Source organism: Cydia pomonella, chromosome 18 (genome assembly GCF_033807575.1).
Source record: "Cydia pomonella isolate Wapato2018A chromosome 18, ilCydPomo1, whole genome shotgun sequence".
NCBI classification, from domain to species: domain Eukaryota; kingdom Metazoa; phylum Arthropoda; class Insecta; order Lepidoptera; family Tortricidae; genus Cydia; species Cydia pomonella.
Window position 1 is genome coordinate 7,054,430 of NC_084720.1, and position 21,616 is coordinate 7,076,045.

Consider the following 21,616-nt stretch of genomic DNA (forward strand, 5'->3'; position numbering starts at 1 on the left):
GTCAGGATTGACTTTATAGCGGCGTTTCACTAGACTAGAGGGATAGGGGATGAGTCGATCTGGTTAAGTTTATCTCCAAATACCCATTCATTAATTTTAAAGAGACGATTCTCAACAAATGACGTTAACTCTATTCACGTAAACTTACGAGTAAATATTTAGTAAAAATGTACTTACCACTTGAAGATTTGCGAAAACGCACTGGCTAAGACACTGCAACAAAATCATAGGTTTTTATCGCACTTTGCTAATAAAATTTGGCAGGAGTATGTTAATATGACATATCTTTTGCGCATACAGTAGATACATGTTAGTGAAATATGTTCAAATAGAGGAATTTCATGCCGGGGACGCTTCGGCTGTAGAATGAGTTCCCTGCCGAGGTTTCCCGAGGGGCTACAATATGGGGTTTTTCAAAAAAGGAGTGTACTTACAGGTTTTTAAAGGGTCGGCAATCCGCATGTAATATATTTATTTATTTATTTAATCTTTATTGCACATAAGAAAACACACTGTACAATAGGCGAACTTAATGCCGTAAGGCATTCTCTACCAGTCAACCTTTAGGCAAAGCAGATAAGTTAATATAGCTGGTGTTTCAGGCGTCCATAGGCTACGGTAACTGCTTACCATCAGACGGGCCGTATGCTTGCTTGCGACCGACGTGGTAATAAAATAATAATATTCATAAAGTCTGAGTTGAAGTCCATTCCATAAGTTACGTGGCTTTCGTTATTTGCATTAAGAGGTTTCTGGGCGGTTTTATATCATAAATGTAAATGGCAATGGGAAACTCGAGCTGGTACGAGATTTTTGGGTGATTAATATAGCTTATAGATTCTTTTACTTACTTGATCCGAGTCAGGTTTGTTAAGCAGCGGCTCGCTCCGTCTAGTCCTGTTCAGTGACGTCATATTCCCAGAATCCGCACCGATCGCCGGGCGCGGCACCGTGTTCACCAACTTCTCCCCTCCATATCCTGCCCCGTAGCCCCCATAATCGAAGTCAGTCGCATTCAGAACATGTATCAGTTCCTTCATTGAAGTATTCCGTCTTTCGTGACCGTATTGATTCGTTTCTGGTTTTGAATTGTTGTCAATACGTGGTGTCCTATCAGGATATTGCTCGTCGTATCCATATTCTTCCGAGCGCCGCTGTCGCGTCTCTTTGCTGTCATCGCCAGGCACCGAACAGGAGCGCAAAGCTTCGGCTATTTCGTTCTCTAGCAGATGAATATTTCCATCTCCAGCACATGAAATAAGCACTGGTAGTATAGAGAGGATAATGAACGTCCCCAACATCGCAAGTCCAATGCATGAATTAGCTTGGTTTGCGGAATTTAAGCAGGTCGGATCAGGAAGCAGTAATCACGTTGACAGATGACTGTCAGTCATTGTGTTGGTCGCTTTGATCGGATGCATTTGTGGCATTACGGTCGACATTGATGTGGCTGATGACAGTTAATGGAGTGGCCTATAGAAAGCTGTTTCTATGAATGGGAGAGTGAACTACTAGGGTAATTTATCTGTAGTAAGTATAATGCTTTTAAATATAGAATTACCTATAGATTGACTGCTCATAATTAACTTTACAAGTTTACATTAATTGGGTAGGCACCTACCATAAATTAATAGGTAACCAAAAATAATGTCGCTGGAAACAAAGACCTTACTTAGGTATTATTATTCTATTGAATAATGCATTGGCTAGTATTATTTGGTAATACACAAATTGATTCATTCGCTTTAACAGACTTGTTGATTGAATTAAGCGATATGGACACATATGAGGAAAACGCATTGCCTCGACTTTCCATGATGAATTGCAATGATACGAGTACGTAATTAATAACTGAGTTCTCATTTAACTAGAAACTTATACGTTATTTTTTTTGTAGTTTTTATTTGCAGTAATTATAATTGGGTATGTTAATTACTACAATCTTTACATTTTTCATTTGTTTTATTTAGTTAAATACTAGTTTAATACTTAATAATTCAATCTCAATTCTCTTGTTATTTATGTTAAAGTCAATAATGTATGGACGGTGACTAATATTAACAGACAACAATCAGCAAATGTAGAAATCATGGGAAGTTCATCGTTAAAACTGCTATCGGTCTTCTGTTTAGGTACTCACGTAGGTATCACAACTCATTAGTTACCTACTTGCTTGTCACGGACATTAATACATTTGCCCCACGCTGTTAAATACATATAAACTAAAAGAAACGTACTATGCGATAAACGCAGCATTGAACCACAGAATAAATAGGTAATAGTTTTGAATGCATGCTATTACTGAATGTAGGGAAAATGACAATACGCTGACCGTTGCCTTTACCTCGTAAAAAAATATACGGTCGTTAGATTATCTAATTTAAAATGGGTGTGCGGCAAACGCACCGCGTGACGCCGCGTTTACCGCGTAAAACAACCGCGCACTTAAGCCTTCTGTTACTCTTACCTATAGTACGGACCTGATGAAAAGTGTAGTAATTACTTAAAAATAAACACAACTTAATTTCCTCACAATATTTATTCCTTATCCCTTACCATAATGCCCCCACTTCCCATTGCCCCACCCACTCCAAGCGGCCCCTCCACTCCCACCATAGATCCTAGTCCCTGGCCCAGACCTGTACAAACCGTAGCTGCTGCCAGCCAGACCCGACTTTCCGAAGGGTAGATCTTCTGATACACTGGCGTAGCCACTCCCTATCACACCAGATATGCCAGTTCTGTATGAGCTCCCGATGATTCCAGTGGGGGCAGCATTGGTTCCGTAGGTTCCAGTCAGGCTGAAGGTGAGAGGGATGTGGATGCCTCTGACCCCGTATGGTGGCTGGGATGACCAGAATGTTCGTGCTTGTGGTTCTTCAAGCTCACCTGACTCTGAAAAGTAAAATAAAAGCGTAAGTGAAATTGTTTTCATCGATGTGATTGCATGAGTTAAAGGACGTTTTCAGGAAACAAGTTGTGCGTGTATTTTATTATAATGTATTTTGAAAAAGTACCAGTAAGTATGGTAAATAGAGTAGTCTTGGTAAAGTATTTGTTTTGTAGTACCTAGAGTTTATAAAAAAAAAATAACCTACCTAGTTAGTACCTAATTGGAAACTGCTAAGATTTTTAATGGGTCAGTCTCTAAGTGGCTAATACTACTAAGTTTCATCTAATAAAATCGGTTATACCTTTACTTATCGAGTCTCCTCCCTATACTTTGAAGCTCAAATTTTAATTTGCGTCTGTATTAGAAGACTAAGAGGTACCTACAGTGCAATAATGTACCCATTTCAAAAAAATCTCGTCAATTTAATTACAATCAGCACCATTTCATGGTAAGTACCGTAATCAACCTGCCCCATGTTATATGTACCTATACTACAACTGCAACGTAGCATATCATTCATTTGTTTACTAAAAGCAAGATGTTCCATGTGTTTGTACCATCGACGGCCCATTAAAAGGACCGTTCGTAAACTTTATTTCATCGAGATAAGGTCTACATTTGACCTCATAAAAGTATGGTAAGCGGTTATTCCCGTGAATCCGAATGTGTGGTCGCATGGAGCCCTCATATGCCCGGCAATGTCGCTGGTCTGGTTTCGAGTAGGTATTTTACATTCTTATTTTACTGTCAATTACACTAGGCTTTGAGTCTTTATCGTAAAATTATATATACCTACAACTACTTACTACGAGTCAAATGATTCAACTGTTAACAATTTATATTTTACCAAGTATTTTTGGTTCAATGCGTAAACGATTTAGGAAACGATTTTTTTTATAAATTATTTTTAAGCTAAGCAAGTATAGGTAAGCCATAATTATAAATATATTTTAGTAAGTACTTTTAATAGACAATGTACCTACCCTAAGGTCGAATGGTCTAATAAATGCAGGTGGTGGTCAGTAAATAAGTATTGCAATAGACAAATATTAAACAAAGAGGTGGCCTGTCACATATACTTTTTAAAACTATAGACAATGCTTGGCGGGAAAACATTTACTTTGTTTGATTTGACTTAGTATGAATTGAAAATATATAGGTATTGTATAAATTATTTGTCAGTCGTCTCTAACCCACGTCGACATTTTAAAAGTTTAAATCTATTTTTTAATTAGTAAATTTAAAAAGAAAGTAAATGTTTTTCTGCCAAACATTGTGTATGGAAATATAGTTTTAAAAAGTATATATGATAAACCACCTCTCTGTTTCATATTTGTCTATTGCAAAACTTATATGCTTAATATATTATATATAATTAATATAAATATAATTTTCATCACACTTACTCGAAAAAGATCTTGTTTCATGCAGGTGTACTGAAGGACAAATGCCTATTTTGTTCCCGCGGGAGTTATGGATTGTAAAAAATAAAAGCTATAATTTGATCAATTTAACAGCCGTTTAAAATATTTTTATATAATTTTCAATCGTGGCTGAATGCCGAATAGGTCTGTGCCCTCGATGCTAACCTGCCAAGAAATTACAAAATGGCTGACGAATGTTCGATATGTCACCGTATTTAAGAGTTATTTCGTTTAAAATTTAGTTTTTTCTTCGCAAGTGTGATGAAAAACATTGTGTGTAACTTCGGGGGTAATAATATTGCAAACTCGGGTCTTTAATTTTTATACTATATTATATTCGACCTGGTTGTTTACGATAAGCTTTGGAGTAAGTTGGAAGAAACCAGCCTACCCAGAGAGTACATAGCGATGCTAAAATACTGGTACAACAACCAGGTCAACATGGTGAGATGGGCAGGGGTTGACTCTGAAGAGTATAAACTTCAGTGCGGTGTGAGACAGGGGGGGCTGTCATCCCCTATCCTGTTCAACCTGTATGTGGACGAGTTGATTGGCAGTCTCAGCAGGCAGCATGTCGGATGTCACATAGGCGATACGTGTTTCAATAACATAAGTTACGCGGACGACATGGTCTTGCTGGGACCGTCAATTGACTCTTTAAGACATCTTGTCAAGCTGTGTGAGGGCTACGCGCAACAGCATGGTCTCATATACAATGCGTCTAAAAGTGAGGTACTAATTTTTAAGGCACGTAAATACAATGTCAACAACAGGCCTAGGATCATGCTGGGGGGAGTAGCCCTTAAAACAGTTGTTAAGGTTAAGTACCTAGGACATATGATCACGGAAGATCTACATGATGATCTAGATGTGGAAAGAGAGAGGAGAGCGTTGGCAGTACGAGGAAATATGCTCGCCCGCAGGTTTGCACGCTGTACACAGGAAGTAAAGATAACACTGTTCAAGGCTTATTGCCAGTCGTTTTACACGTGCAGCCTGTGGGTGAAGTTTACACAAAAGGCATATAACACGATACGTGTGCAGTACAACAACATCCTCAGAATGCTGCTGAAGCGACCAAAGCACTGCAGTGCCTCTGGCATGTTCGCAGAGGCAAGGGCAGATGACTTCTTTGCAATTAGGCGCAAACGAATTGCCTCTCTGCTAAAACGTGTGCGAGGTAGCAACAACAGCATGCTGAGGACGTTGGCCGAGAGACTCGACTGCCCGCTCACTAAATACTGGGTCGGTGTGGTGATTGGGAGGGATAAGTAGGGTAAAGCCTCTTGGTGAGGTGGTAAGGTATGGATTAGTTTGTAGTTAATTTACATAGAGAATAAGATAGCTATTAAGATTTTTACTAATATCGCTATGGATTTTTTAATGGTCCGAAATAAACAATTTTATTTTATTTTTTATTTATATTAATTACCACCCTCGTATCCAAAATTTCACTTACCCCCCACAATGTACTATTATGCTATTGTAAGTAAAGTTTCAGAGCAATCTAGCTAGTCGTTTAAAAATGAGAGCGTAACTAGTTATAACTACGTTCGTATGGAGTAAATTTGACTTCTTTGTGGTTGTATCCGACATCCGATATCGGGTCAGACAATGTGAAACGCTCTAATTTGGTGCAAACCCAGCTTTGACAGACTCTAGGTCTGCCTAATAAGTAGGCTGTATAGTGTATACCCATTAATTAAGTAATTATAGGTATCTAATACATAGCATTTATAGTGTTGTCAATTATCTCATTTGCGTTGAATTAGCTGCGGTGTCGGGTTTTCCTTGCATTAGGTAATGTGTTAATAACACATTAATTAGCATAAATACCATATTCGATTACACTCGAGTTCATAAATATGTATACATTATTTTACCTTATCGCAAAGGATTAAGGTGAAGAAATGTATACATATTTATGAACTCGACCTTACATACGAGTAGGTACAATTCACAATATTTCTATACATCAGGTTTAACAAAAGAAAACAATCTGTTAAGTTTTTACTGGACTTGCATAGGGACCTGTACGGATACCACCACCACAAACTTGTCCCTGACATATTCGCTAGCGTGTGCGTAACTCACTTTCTATGCATCTCATGCGAGTGAAATGTATAGAAAGTAAGTTACGCACACGCTAGCGAATATGTCAGGGACAAGCTCGTGGTTAGGCCCCTGTTTCACGGCATTGACAATGTCGCCTGATATTGACTATTCACCGAACATTGCTGGTGTAACTACGTATATTTTGCAAACAGCTTGGGTACGGTGACAGATATCATCTCCATCCCCATGCGGCTTGAAAAATAGTAAAATGTTTAGGAGTGTATTTTTGCGTAATTTTGTTTGCTGCTCAGCGTCCACGATACCATTTGATTATTTATCCTATAAAGAGCTAATGCTATACTATGCATTAAATTAATAAGATTAACCGTAAAAATCGATTTAATAGGTACCAAGAAGTCCACAAACAATCACAGGTAGATACATAGGTATACGATAATCTTGCAATCCTTTAGTAAATTGTTTGGCACCTAACCTACGTGAGGTACTTACAGGGTTTTAATTTAAATACTATAATAGAGCAAAGAGCAAAAAAAAAGCGCTGGTGGCCTAGCGGTATAAGAGCGTGCGACTTGCAATCCGGAGGTCGCGGGTTCAAACCCCGGCTCGTACTAATGAGTTTTTAGGAACTTATATACGAAATATCATTTGATATTTACCAGTCGCTTTTCGGTGAAGGAAAACATCGTGAGGAAACCGGATTAATACCAACAAGGCCTAGTTTACTCTCTGGGTTGGAAGGTTAGATGGCAGTCGCTTTCGTAAAAACTAGTGCCTTCGCCAAATCTTGGGATTAGTTGTCAAGCGGACCCCAGGCTCCCATGAGCCATGGCAAAATGCGACAACGCGAGGAAGAAGAATAGAGCAAAGAGCAACAGAGCTCCTAGTAAGTCTTGGCTTTGTTATCGCCCCGACTGCATATTTGTGGTCCATCTTTTTGTTTTACCGGTTTGCATTCAATTCAACAGTATGGAGTAGCGCGCGACAACACCACTCATGTTCACTTATTATCGGAATGGATAAGGGGTGTTTCTTCAACTCTTAGCGGCCTAAGCTAATTTTTGCGAGGTATGATATAGACCATATTAAGCTACTATTATTATGGGACCAGGGTCTATCCTACGAATCATTGCAAGTGTAATTCGATTATATTTTTAAATTGTAAACAAAAATACGTACACAATAATTTTATATATGTCACATGTACAAGTCTACAATTTACAAATATTTTGCATTTGTGGTGATAGAAAACAATAACAATCAGTACCCCTAGTGTAAATATTTTCGACAGCGAAACGTGACGTACGCGTTTGCGTTAAGTGTCATTTTATATGAGATTTGTGACTTTCCAAAACGTCCCGCTTGGCGCGCTGTTCAAAAACCCATACAAACTGAGACTTAACGCAAACGCGTACGTCACGTTTCGCTATCGACTAAATTTACACTAGGGGTACTGATTACCCAAAATGTTCATCCATTTTTTTACGATATCGGGTTTAGTACCAATATAATATATAATAATAATAAGTTGCTACGTACGACGTACGTAGAGATAAATGTATTCACCTGGCAAAATATTGACTAAAGACTTCTCAAACTCCGCATAAGCTTTTTGAGGTCACCCCTGTTTTGAGTATAAAATATTATTTAGGTACTACGAGTATGTGAGCCATAAAAACTCGAACAATTTCAAGTTTTAAATTTAATTGACCAGCACTCCTTATCTTAATACTAAATCTCAAAGAGCAATTCCTAGCTGAGCAACTTTTCAAATCTCGAATTTTTGAAGCTATGTTTCTGTCGCGCTGCGGTGGGCGGGAGCGGGAGCTATCTAAGTGTGAGTGCTCACACAGACGCGAGACTCGTGCGCTCGCTCATTGCGCGCCGTTCCGTCGACATCGCCCGCGAGCCGGACGGAATTTATTCTGCGCTGCCCGACGCAACGCAAGTTGTTTTTGTTGTTACCACGTAATATTGTTTTTCATTTTTATATTATACTGTATCTATTACACCCTAATACCAAACACCCTATCACCTGTACTAAATGTATTTTACACCTATGATGACGAAATAATAAATGATTGATTGATATTAATTACCATATAGGTAAAAACTGCAAAAAAGAATGATGTCTCAGCTTCGGTTGTCGTCGTACAGTCAAGTGCAAAAATATGTATCGAAAGAATCGTCTCATAAATATGGTACTACGCTCTTATTACACTGGAATAAGATGCTATGGGACATATTTTTGAGTAAGATGTGTACACCCATATTTTTACACTTGACTGTACCTATCCGTATCAGTAAGTTGGGAGTGATCATGGTGTGTTGTGAAATTTTGTAAGTAGGTATAAATATACCTATGGTTAAACTACAATCTATTTAACTTGTAGTACGATGGGGCTAAACTTGGGCCGCCTTATTGAAGAACGTATCGCAATGACAATCTGGGTAAAGTATGTTGGGATAATGCCGGACAATTTTGGGACCAATTGAGAGAACTCGTGAAAAAATGTTTTTTCAAGATCTCAACACGTGACAGATTCTTGAAGTACGTAGCGAATCGTTAAATAATAACCGTAGATTCGGCCTGAATTTTGGTAATCTTCAATATAGAACGGTTTTAGTTTTGTACCTGTGTAAAGATGAGACATACTTTTTTTTAGGGTAACGAGTGTTTTGCCATCAAGGGAGAACATTGGATGGTGAAAAAAAGGTTGCTTCTAATGGAAAGAGAATAAGATATCACAAAGAAATAGGTCCAGTGTCTACCCTTTTGTATCCGATCCTAACCCTGATACAAAAATTGGTAAAATTGTGGCTCTCAAACTTTGATACCTATGTCATCATAAGGCAATTTGATAAGTAAACAATGTGCTAAGAAACCTCTTATTGTAAGGTTTACCCGAAGTAATAAAAAAAAACACTAAAATAATAGATACGTTGCGAAGTTTTGACAATTTAAGATTTCGTGAACTGTACAGGTTTAGGGAAAGTGTAAATGTATTGTTTATTGAATGGAATGTACTGGCAGATATTAAGTACTTAAGTAGGAGGGACAAAAATCAAAATAAAAAATAATCGTGCCCAGTCATTTTTAATGAAGGTCGCCAAAAAAATAAGAATCGAACTTAGAAATCAAAAAGACTAAGTAGTTCTTTAAAAAGGTCAAGGTCACATAGAGCCCATCTTGAATTATTTTCCATACTTCAAGATGGGCTCTATGTGACCTTGACCTTTTTAAAGAACTACTTAGTCTTTTTGATTTCTAAGTTCGATTCTTATTTTTATATATAGTTGATATACAATCTTTTTTTTTTATAAAATGTAAGGATCGTATGTAAAGAGTAAAGTAAATATATAGGAAAAGAGAGCCCTCTTGAAGTATTTTAATGAAACTAATTTCGAGCCCTATCTCTATTTCGTATCCGAAACTAGCAATGTATGTATGCGTGCACATCTACATATGCATCCGTATGTGTAGGTACTTTATTGCGAAAAATTGCTCATTTGCTATCTGTTTTACTCGATTTTGTTATAAATTTCAACATGTATCATCATCTCTATACAATATAAATACTCTTTATTGCACACCTCAATAAAAGAAAACAATACAAAAGAAAACATACACATAAGCACAGGTAAGCAACATGCGGTCTTATCGCTGAAAGGCAACCTTTGGGTTGCGGAAATTAAAAAAATTACATTGTCAGTAACCGTCGCGCTGGTAGTGGTACTGGATAAAAATAATGGTACGTAAGGCTGATCAAGAAAACAATAAATGTGATAATTAAGGTCAGTAGGTAAATTGAAGAAACTTTAAAGTTTGATTGATAATCACTGCTGTTTTTTAAATAGGTAAAGATCTGATTGTTTCTGGTCCGATCTTTACCTGGAAGGGTCAAGATCGGATATCGGTCTACAGCAGTGCTAGGTCTGTTAACACAATTACAAAAACAAACACAGTTTCATCACAATACGCAAAATAAATTACAGAGCGAAGATCGGATAGAAGGAAGAATTCGCGAAATTTACCTTGCTCTCTGTGATTGCACATAGCACAAGCCCGACTCCCTGAGCGACGCGGGGACACTGACAGTCGAGGCGCAATGAAATGGCGTCTTACACAATGTTGCCAACATTAAAAAATAAAGCCAAATTAGGGGGAAATGAATGTCCTACGTTCTTCACCCGCATCCGGTATTTACCCAACATACCTTAATCGTTGAACCGCCGCATTTCAAAATGGCCCTTATTTTGATATCGGCTAGCCGTAATGTAATACGGCGGATTATACAATACGACTGCGATACTTATATATAAATCCCCTCGTCAATGTAATTTCATTAAATTTGCTATCTAGTGGCAAACATCAAAGTAGTTATCTTTTACTTGTGACGCACAAGTGTGAGCAATGTAAAATACTATATTTCAAAAAAAAATTGCCTACTACGTAATAAAAGAAAATGTGATTATTAAATTATAATACGAAAGGTGGCCAAATCGCAAAATGCTGTCGTTTTATTTAAAATAATGAAATAATTAGACCAGTTCCGAAAGTACCGGGAAATCCCGGTTCTTTAAAACAGTACCGGTTCTGCAATCCCTAATAAGGATGTTATGCCCATCACTATTCCATCTGTGTACGTATATTTAGAAACTGTCTCCGCCTCCATTTCGTGCGATAAGGACAACTGCAGCTCGGACCGAAATTCACTCGCAAAAAACTCAAAAATCGAGGTTTCGCTCTCGACTGTTTCCTCCTCCAAAACGCAACTAATCATTATGAAATTTTGGAAATTGCAAGAGGTTGAAATAATCTATGCCGCTATGTTTTGATTTTTTGGATATTTTTTGTCATATTTGTATACTGTGCCTTTTTTTACAGCCAATTCAATTTAGCCGTTTTTGCGATTTTCGAGGCGCTGTATCTTTCTTCAAAATAAAATAATCCAAAAAAGCAAAACATAGCGGCACAGATATTGATGATATTGATCTTATTTGAAAAAATCACTGCTCTAGGTTAAAAATCCAGGGAGGAATCAGTCGAGAGCGTTTGTATGGAAAAATCGCAACTAGGAATTCCTCTTAAACAAAATATTACTTACCGTAGCTAAAACCAACCAGCTATAGTCCTGTAGTCTGTAGTATAACACTATACCACAACTTGAACACACAATTAAAGAATACCTACAATGTTTTACTTGGTTATGTCTGCGTTTTTTCTTCCATTTATAAAAATACTTAGCCATAGAACTATGTACTACATTCAGAATAGTTCCAACAATATTTTTTTGGAGGAATTTTGGCCGAATGGTGTCAAGTTCCGGCGGTTCCGCGGCCGGGCTTCTGACACGGAGGGGTTCGCAACCATTAATGTGTTTTGTAGATTTTTAGTTTTAATATATATATATTTTTTATAATATATGCTAGTTTTAAGGTGTTCATCTTTAGGCCACTAGTTGCCTGAAATATTGTATTTCATATGATAAACGAAGATATTTTTTAAGTTAATTTTGCACCATAGTTGGGAGTTTTTGAGACTATTGTTGGGTGGTGATGTGGTAATCAGTTACCTGAATGCTGTTCTTCAGCCGGAACAGACTCCGTCGATTCAGCCTGCACCCCAGACCACAGAGTTAGGGCTCTCGGCTCGCCCGTCAGCGGGGGACTCGGAGACAGGTACAGGGCTGGGTCTAGGACGGCGGCCTGGACCGAGCAGACCACCAAACATGCCAACAACACCTGTAATAGAGGAAGATTTTGGGAGACCAGAGTTCAGGTACTTCGTCAGTTGTTACGAAAAACGCACTGATGCTGACTACTACTTTGCTAAATACTACATGCTATGCTAAATATAAGTATATGTACTACAGGATGGCCCAAAAGTACGTTGACATTAGTTGACAATAATATAATATAAATTTATAATCAATAATATATACGTACATATATATATATATATATATATATATATATATACCGCGTGGAACAGAATGAAGAACTTTTACAAAAACGGGGTATGGTTCACCCTAAGAGCTTTATTTTTTACCAATGAACTATGTTAATATTCTTTACCGTTTACGAGATAAATCTTGTTAAACTTTAGTGCAAAAATCCGCCTGTTTCAACCCTAGCAAGTTGAGCGGGCAATGACCTCATGAAAATAAGTTCAATGACCTTTAGTATCAAAAATAAAAAAATGACAATTACATGTCACTGCAAAATAAATGACATATTGCCTATACATGTGTAGGAATTGACAGGACGAGATTGCCGATTATGAATAATAAACAAAAAGGTTAAACCAACCAAATTTTGCAATTATAGTTTGGCAAGGAAGTAACTCATTTCAACTAAAGACAAACAAAATCATACTGTCTATGTTGTTTAGAATGATGGTATTTTTTACGTTCTTATTAATTACTGACATTTGGTTTGCCGGACTACACTTATACTTGCTACTTAATTTTTGTTACAATTTTATAATTTATTGACAAGTTAATCTAATGTTTAAATTGTAAAATATATTCGTCAAGAATATTTAAAAAAGTAACAAAGCTATCATGTAGCGACGAACCTTTTTAAGACTTAATAATACTGGCCAGTTTTTTGCTTGACGATTGATTGAATACAGTTGACGTTGTCATTGGCAAAATATCTGATATGGTATTAAAAATATCTCAAAATGCCTCAATTGAATGCTAGAGGTTATTTAAATTTGCTTTTTTGTACGCGGAGTGCAATTACGATGCCGCCGATGCCTTACGCCAGTACCGAAACAGGTACCCACCACCCCATCCAACAGGGCATAAGACAATTTTGCGTACTATTGATCGTGTTACCAACAATAGGAACATCGTACCACGAACAGGGCAGGACGACCAACGCGGTGGACGCGTTGTGCAGCATGCTGTGCGATTTGAAGAGAGGGTACTGCGATACTTCGATCAAAATCCAAGAGCAAGTTCGAGACAGGTGGGCCGACATTTTGAAACGAATGATACAAAAATACTACGAATATTAAAACGTGCCGGCCGTCACCCGTACAAAATTCAAAAGGTTCAGGCTTTGCTTCCTAGAGACTGTCCTGTCCGGGAAGCATATTGTCGGTGGCTTTTGGAAAGGTTGGCGGACGATGGAGAGTTTCTCAAACGCGTAATTTGGACCGACGAAATTTTGTTCACACGAAACGGAATGTGGAATCGGCGTAACGAGCATGTCTGTGCTGAAGAAAACCCGTTCGAATATCGTTATACAGGATCAATATCGTTGGTCAGTGAACGTTTGGGCGGCAATTCACGGAAACACCATTATAGGGCCTGTGTTTTTACCACCAACTCTCAATAGAGTGGGATACATGAACCTCTTAGATATGGAGCTTTATGATTATCTCGAAGATTTGCCATTGGCCGAAAGACAACTTATCTGGTACCAACAAGATGGAGCACCAGCTCATTCCACAGATGAAGTGCGACGTAAACTAACTGAACTTTTCGGGCGTCAGTGGATTGGTCCACGCCGTTGGCCACCTAGGTCTCCGGACCTAACGCCGCTCGATTTCTTTCTGTGGGGTACTTTAAAAGACATGATGTAAAAAGAAGAGTGTAACACCGCAGAAGAGATGAAGCATAGGCTTACGGTCGCCTTTGAAATTCACCGCAGGAGAAATATCCGCACCCAAATTTTGTCGCAAGTACACCGACATACGCGAGCACGAGCAGCAGCTTGCATAATCAGACATGGCGGTACTTTTGAACATGGCATGTAAATTGTGTAAAATTGTTTTAGGTATGTGAAGTGATTGACATGTGTCATGTGCAAATGTAAATAGTAACTTTATAGCGGCAGGGTTGTCACCTATAATAAAACGTTTAATTGTTAATGTCTTTTTGTTTTACTTAACCTAGCTTTAAAATGATAATAATTTGATTCAAAATTAATTAGATAACACTATACTTTCAGCAAATACCATAGTTAAGTGCCACCCTGTATATATATATTTGCGAACAATCTTAAACATTTCGACATAGCCCTAAGCTTGTACTATGGGTAGATTATTAACCAAGGGATGAAAGGCACTCATTTCTTCTGAGGTAGTTGTCACTGTGTATGAGCGCCAATAATCCGAAGCTGAAATGATGCCTTTCACCTGAGTTAAATACTCTACTTTTCATTTCGAATTCCTATGAGGAAACATAAATACATTGTGTTTTTAAAGAAACATGGTTAAGTATAAACTTTTATAGTATTTCTTGAGGGTATCTTCAATTAAAAAAAATTGGCAAAAGTATTGTTATTTATGGAATGGGGAGTTAAATAAATAAATATAAGAATGGAAACTGTACAAATAAAATATATTTTGGTTATTGGTTTAGTATATTTTGGTTTGTGTCTTATATATTTATTATGTATGTCTATTTGTATTTTCTTATATGTGTACGTTTATTTACTTAAATTGTGTGTATGAAAGTAGGCTAACGTTTTTTACAAACCTACTCTTTTTGATTAATTGTTTTGTTTCCGCTACCCAAAGGTTGTCTGGAAGAGATCGCTCTTAAGCGATAAGACCGCCTGTTGTCTTTTTTAGGGTTCCGTAGTCAACTAGGAACCCTTATAGTTTCGCCATGTCCGTCTGTCTGTCTGTCTGTCTGTCCGAGGCTTTGCTCCGTGGTCGTTAGTGCTAGAAAGCTGAAATTTGGCATGGATATATAAATCAATAAAGCCGACAAAGTCGTACAATAAAATCTAAAAATTTTTTTTTTTTTTGGGTAGCTCCCCTATACGCAAAGTGGGGGTGAAATTTTTTTTGCTTCAAACCTAGAGTGTGGGGTATCGTTGGAAAGGTCTTTCGTCATATTCGGAGATAATGGCTCCGAAAGAAAAAAAAAAATGTGTCCCCCCCCTCTCTAACTTTTGAACCATAGGTCCAAAAAATATGAAAAAAATCGTGGAAGTAAAGCTTAAGAAAGACATTAAATGAAAACTATAGCGGACATGATCAGTTTAGCTGTTTTTGAGTTATCGCAAAAAGTTTTCCCTTCATAGTAAAAAGACTTACTTTAATTAGGTACTGATTATGCAAATTTGCCTATTGGTTTAACTCGGGTGAAAGGTACCGTTTCATCCCTTGGTTAACAATTTACTATACTTTAAGCTCCAGTTTAGCTTATTGTGACGGAAGAGTAACTACGGAACCCTAAACTGAGCGTGGCCCGACATGCTCTTGGCCGGTTTTTTATACTAAGTCAATGACTACATGTGTGCCATTATCATTTATCAATTGTTTTTCTTTAAGCTGTATCTTTTACTGAGGTGCAAAGAATATAATACTCACTAGGAGCTGAGGTGTGCCAATAAAGAGTATTATTTCTATCTATCTAAATAATCCCTTTAAAACCTAATTTTAATAACCTATCGTACAAAAAAAAAGCGGCCAAGTGCGAGTCGGACTCGCCCATGAAGGGTTCCGTACCATTTATGACGTATTAAAAAAAACTACTTACTAGATCTCGTTCAAACCAATTTTCGGTGGAAGTTTGCATGGTAATGTATAGTTTGTCAAAGGGCTATCTCATTTCAAACATAGACAGAGGGAGTCATACTATCTTTGTCTTACACTAGTACTAGCATCCAAAAGAAAAGGATGAGTATAGTTTTTTTTGTTCTTATTTACTGACAAATTGGTTTGACCAACTATATATCATATATTTTTTTTTTATTTTTCATTCTGTTATTTTAGAAGTTACAGGGGGGGGGGGGACACACATTTTTTCACTTTGGAAGTGTCTCTCGCGCAAACTATTCAGTTTAGAAAAAAATGGTATTATGAACGTAAATATCATTTTTGAAGACCTATCCATAGATACCCCACACGTATGGGTTTGATGAAAAAAAATTTTTGTTTTAATTTTATGACGTATTTAAAAAAAACTTCTTACTAGATCTCGTTCAAACCAATTTTCAGTGAAAGTTTGCATGGCAATGTATATCATATATTTTTTTTAGATTTTTCATTTTGTTATTTTAGAAGTTACGGGGGGGGGGGGGGGACGACGACGACACACATTTTACCACTTTGGAAGTGTTTCTCGCGCAAACTATTCAGTTTAGAAAAAAATGGTATTAGGAACGTAAATATCATTTTTGAAGACCTATCCATATTAGATACCCCACACGTATGGGTTTGATGAAAAAAGATTATTGAGTTTCAGTTCTAAGTATGGGGAACCCCCAAAATTTATTGTTTTTTTTTCTATTTTTGTGTGAAAATCTTAATGCGGTTCATAGAATATATCTACTTACCAAGTTTGAACAGTATAGCTCTTATAGTTTCGGAAAAAAGTGGCTGTGACATAATCGGACAGACAGACGGACATGACGAATCTATAAGGGTTCCGTTTTTTGCCATTTGGCTACGGAACCCTAAAAAGTAAGTAAAATACTCGTAAAAAATTGACAATTTATTTTTGCACTCTGTATAGTCTATGATCGCTGATTGGTGTTCTGCAGCGGATGAGATTACACGTCAACATGGAATTGCTGATGAAGATAAGAAAATTATTTTCGTTGATGATGAATATTTTCGAAAAGATATGTTTTCCTATATATGTATGATATTTAGGTACTTGCTGAGGAGTTAAGTACATCATAATAGATATCATAGACTATATGAGTTCAAGAATTAAATACCCATTTGTGCTATCCAGTTGAATCCTGGGAAATCACAACACTTGGCAATCAACTCGTCATTACTATAATATACTCATTACTATTAATCAGTGAAATCATTGAAAATTGCCCGATGCTATGGTTTTACCTGCCAATATGTACAAAGCATTACTTAAATTACTTAGGTGCTTGTTTTAAGTGTTTTTGCGTGACTTGCAATAAGTATAATACCTACAGCCATAGCCATGTACCTAAGTAGGTACCATAATTTAGATTTTTTGTAAGAAGAAGTCAATGACTTTAGTTTGTTTACTAATATACTACTTAAGAGGAAATAGGACCGCGCGAAACTGCCTTTCCAAACAAACGTTGTTCTCAGTTTTCTTTATGGAAATTAACATTATAGATTAGAAGCTTTTAAAAATTGTAACTCTCGTATAATAATAATAAACCGAAAGATGTCAAACAACCCCTTCGGGTGACTATGTTAATAAATAAATATTATAGGACATTATTACACAAATTGACTAAGTCTCACAGTAAACTCAATAAGGCTTGTGTTGAGGGTACTTAGGCAACGTTATATATAATATATAAATATTTATAATATATATAATAATAATGTATGGGTACCAGAAAAAATTATATTTTTGCAACTCCCTATGCAAATATATGTTGGACATGTCAGATGTATTGTGAAACTCTGGATGTCACTTGAAATTATTATGTTCCTGTTATTTCTTGCGTATACTTTGTCTTTCATCAATTAATTTGTATAGTGCTTTAGTTTTCATTTCTATTTATTTCTATTTCTATCACGTGTTCTGTATAATATTTGAGACTTGTTCCAATTTATTTTTAACAACTGTTTACACGTTTTTATAGCCCATAGCTGGTTTTGTCAATATGCTTTATATGTATAAAGTATGCCACTAAATAAAGTTTAATTCCAAAACATTTGTGTTCGTATGTGCCATAGATATTACAATAGAAATATCCATTATTAAAAAAATATATACATAGATAGAATACTCTTTATTGGCACACCTCAGTAAAAATATACAAAAAAAATGGTTAACTGTAGAGGCTGACAACAGGCGGTCTTATAGCTAAAGAGCGATTTCTTAACAGAAGGTAGCAGAATAAGAGTAATTAATGGAAAAAGTAGGTGTTATACATATAAGAAATACAAATAGACATACATATAAATATGGTTTATTTAAACCAAAATATTGCTAAATATGACAGAAGCATGTCATCCACAGAGTAATAATAACTATGTACTATACAAACACTATATAAATGTGTCGTTTCCAAGCAAAGTCCCACTTTGTCGCTTGCCATAAATAAGGAAGCTCTGACAGGTCATTCTCGTCCTTATGGTAAGCGACAAAGTGGGACCTTTGACTAGACTTCGATACAAATATTTATTTATTTATTTATTTAAACTTTATTGCACGATATAACAAATAAAGTTCAAATGGCGGACTTGATGCCTAAAGACATTCTCTACCAGTCAACCATCAGGCTAAACAGAAACAGTAATAGGTGCAGGCATTAAACAAAAAAAAAAACAGAATAAGTAACTTAAAACAAGCAATATAGCGATAAATAATATATACTAACGGTAATAAACTTACATAAATATACTATAATTAAATATACATACATATATAAATATATAATAATCTACTTTAAGTGATTATTTGTAAAGATTGATTTTATATATTTGTATGACTTACCTGAATTTTACACATTTCGCCAAATGTCACATAAAATGTTAGTTGCTCGAAAATAAAATGTAACAAAAAACTGCTACTACTATAAGCCAGACAGCACTATACGTAAATGAGGATGAGATAGAAGTGATAGGCTTTCTAAGGGATAGCCTTTCTCCCACCTCGACGTTTTACGGCCTATATGGCGGCCAAGGGCGGTCGATGCATGCTTACGTAATGTGAAAGTGCATTGTCGGATTTTATAACCGAGTTCGACTACTTAACTTAAAATGGGACTACTTTCTTACGTCATACTTCAAAACACACCTTTTTATCTAAAGTGCTTGAAGGTAGCTGATCATAACGTATTTGTACTCTATTATGGGTGTAATAGTGACCCTGCCTATGAAGCCGATGGTCTCCGGACTACGGGGCGAAGCCCGGTAAGGGCATTTATGTGTGATGGAGATGGACACAGATATTTTTTCCTGAGTCATGGGTGTTCTCTATGTATATAAGTATGTATTTACACGTACGTATATAGTCGCCAAGGATCCATAATACAAGCTTTGCTTAGTGTGGGGCAAGGTCGATCTGTGTAAGATTATCCCCAAATATTTATTTATATTTAATGACTTGGGGTTTCCGATACACATACGTTACCTACTTCTAAAGATCAAAGGTGCTCCTCTAATTGTTGCTGTAATTTATCAAGGAATTCAAGAATGTAATTAAGTATTTAAATTTCTACTACCTACTTAATAATTTCTAGTTTTTAATTATATCTAATAATATTAACATATTTATGTGCACCTAGGCCTAGATTAAGTACTTAATAGGTACTAAGTTAAAATTAACATGATGATACTATGTGCGTTAACAAATTAGCATTTTTAGGCATTATCTAGGCACAACAATGTTAACAACATAATATAGAAAACATGTTGACCACAGAAATTAATAGTATTACCTTTTTTAACTGCTCGGGTGAATCACTAAGCGTACGGGTTCTTCGGAAAAACCACAACTTCTTAGTAAATATTTACGCAAAACGTACAAGACAAAGAATATCAACCTAAGTTCATCAAAGAATCGGTGACGCGGCCTAATCATAGATTTGTTTTTGAGTTGGTGAAGGTGAATACGCGAGTTTCGACCATGAAAGATTTCAAAATAGCTGTAGTTCCGGTAAACAAATGACAAACAGATGGGCCAATTCGAACGTACACTGATATCAGAATTACATCTAACTCTAACTGATGTCTTTCAATATCGTGCCTTTCCCTCGTACTTGTCCGTACATGTATTGGCGCGAGCTAGATGTAACTAAATAATATGATTCAAATATCATTCTGATGTTAGTGTACGTTCGAATTGGCCTTATAAGTTAACTATTATATAGGTAGTTAGTTAGTCGGTATAAGAGCCAATTTTTCAGTCCCCACAGTTAAACAGACGGATAGGATTTATTCCGTTGATACCTGACACGATTCGCATGTATCATTCTAATAACAGCCAATACTTATACTCAATATATATATCACCACATCTTGAGGTTAACTGAGTTATATTCGGACAAGCGAGCGAAGTTCTTATCATTGTTCTTACATTCAACTTTGTAAACACACGGCTGGCCCGGCATTTCGATGTTTTTAGGGTTCCGTAGTCAACTAGGAACCCTTATAGTTTCGCCATGTCCGTCTGTCTGTTTGTCCGAGGCTTCGCTCCGTGGTCGTTAGTGCTAGAAATCTGAAATTTTGCATGGATATATAAATCAATAAAGCCGACAAAGTCGTACAATAAAATCTAAAAATTTAATTTTTTTAGGGTACCTCCCCTACACATAAAGTGGGGGTGAAATATTTTTTTCGCTTCAACCATGAGTGTGGGGTATCGTTGGAAAGGTCTTTCAAAACTAATAGGGGTTTTCAAAAAACATTTTTTGATAAAGTGAATATATTCGGAGAAAATCGCTCCGAAAGAAAAAAAAAATGTGTCCCCTCCCCCTCTAACTTTTGAACCATAGGTCCAAAAAATATGAAAAAAATCGTTAAAGTAGAGCGTAGAGCAAAGAGTAACTACGGAACCCTACATTGAGCGTGGCCCGACATGCTCTTGACCGGTTTTATTTAACTAAGCTATCAGAGGATTTGTTACGCAATAACTTCAGTAAATTTGTTCTAATTTAAAATTAATTCAGGCAAACGTATGGTTGATATTTTATTCATTATATTATGAGACTCGATCAAAGGGTTATGGAGCTACAAAAGCCTAGAAGGCCAAAAAGCTATTTGCGAACAAGATGAGCGGTCTTGCTATTCTGCTCATCTTGTTTGCAAAGTTTGGTTCTGTTTGGTATCAAATGAAAGAGCTCGGTATTTATTTACCATTTTAAAATAATTAACAAGATAAAAACGAAATAAAACAAAGGCCGTGTAATAAATCGCTCGCGGTTTTCGATCTATTGCCGACGAAGGAGGTGCAACAAATTAAATCGCTCTATATATTTTTGGTGAACCGCAAGTATTTCATTTGTAGCGAACTACTAGTTTTTATTAAATTTAAAATCTGTAGAAAGCAGTCAAGTAACAGGTACCTGGCCCATAATGGTAGATATTATGTTATGATGAGATTAAACATAATGAAAAGTTATTATTTCTGTCGATTATGAAGCAAAAAGTAGAATTTGATTCATAAAGTAGCCGTGACTTCTAAGCGGCCAAGTGTAGCGATGTTATTGACCTCAGGATCGTCTGCTTCTTATTGCGTACACGGTCGAGCGGGCCAAGTCCGGTAGCACTGATGCCTACGTGGTTCTGCTTGTAAGTCATGAATTA

The 21,616-nt window shown here is 36.5% G+C and overlaps 2 protein-coding genes across 3 annotated transcripts in view; both read right to left on the reverse strand.

Moving 5' to 3' along the window:
• Positions 1-1,327, reverse strand: part of LOC133527996 (uncharacterized) — a 37,233-nt gene extending 35,906 nt beyond the window's left edge. For both annotated transcript variants that reach the window (XM_061865237.1, XM_061865234.1), the window contains exons 1-2: positions 852-1,327; positions 178-213 (exon numbers count right to left, since the gene is read on the reverse strand). In XM_061865237.1, coding sequence (XP_061721221.1) covers positions 178-213; positions 852-1,301 — 486 coding nt within the window. In that variant the 5' untranslated portion in view covers positions 1,302-1,327. The remainder of the gene's footprint in view (positions 1-177; positions 214-851) is intronic.
• A 674-nt stretch (positions 1,328-2,001) lies between these two features.
• LOC133527998 (uncharacterized) lies at positions 2,002-19,537 on the reverse strand. The gene is made up of 3 exons (XM_061865238.1): positions 18,804-19,537; positions 11,967-12,135; positions 2,002-2,895 (listed from the first exon to the last, which is right to left on the reverse strand). Exons 1-3 carry the CDS (start codon positions 18,816-18,818, stop codon positions 2,546-2,548), a joined length of 534 nt encoding a protein of 177 aa, XP_061721222.1. The 5' UTR covers positions 18,819-19,537; the 3' UTR covers positions 2,002-2,545.
• Between the last annotated feature and the right edge of the window lie 2,079 nt (positions 19,538-21,616).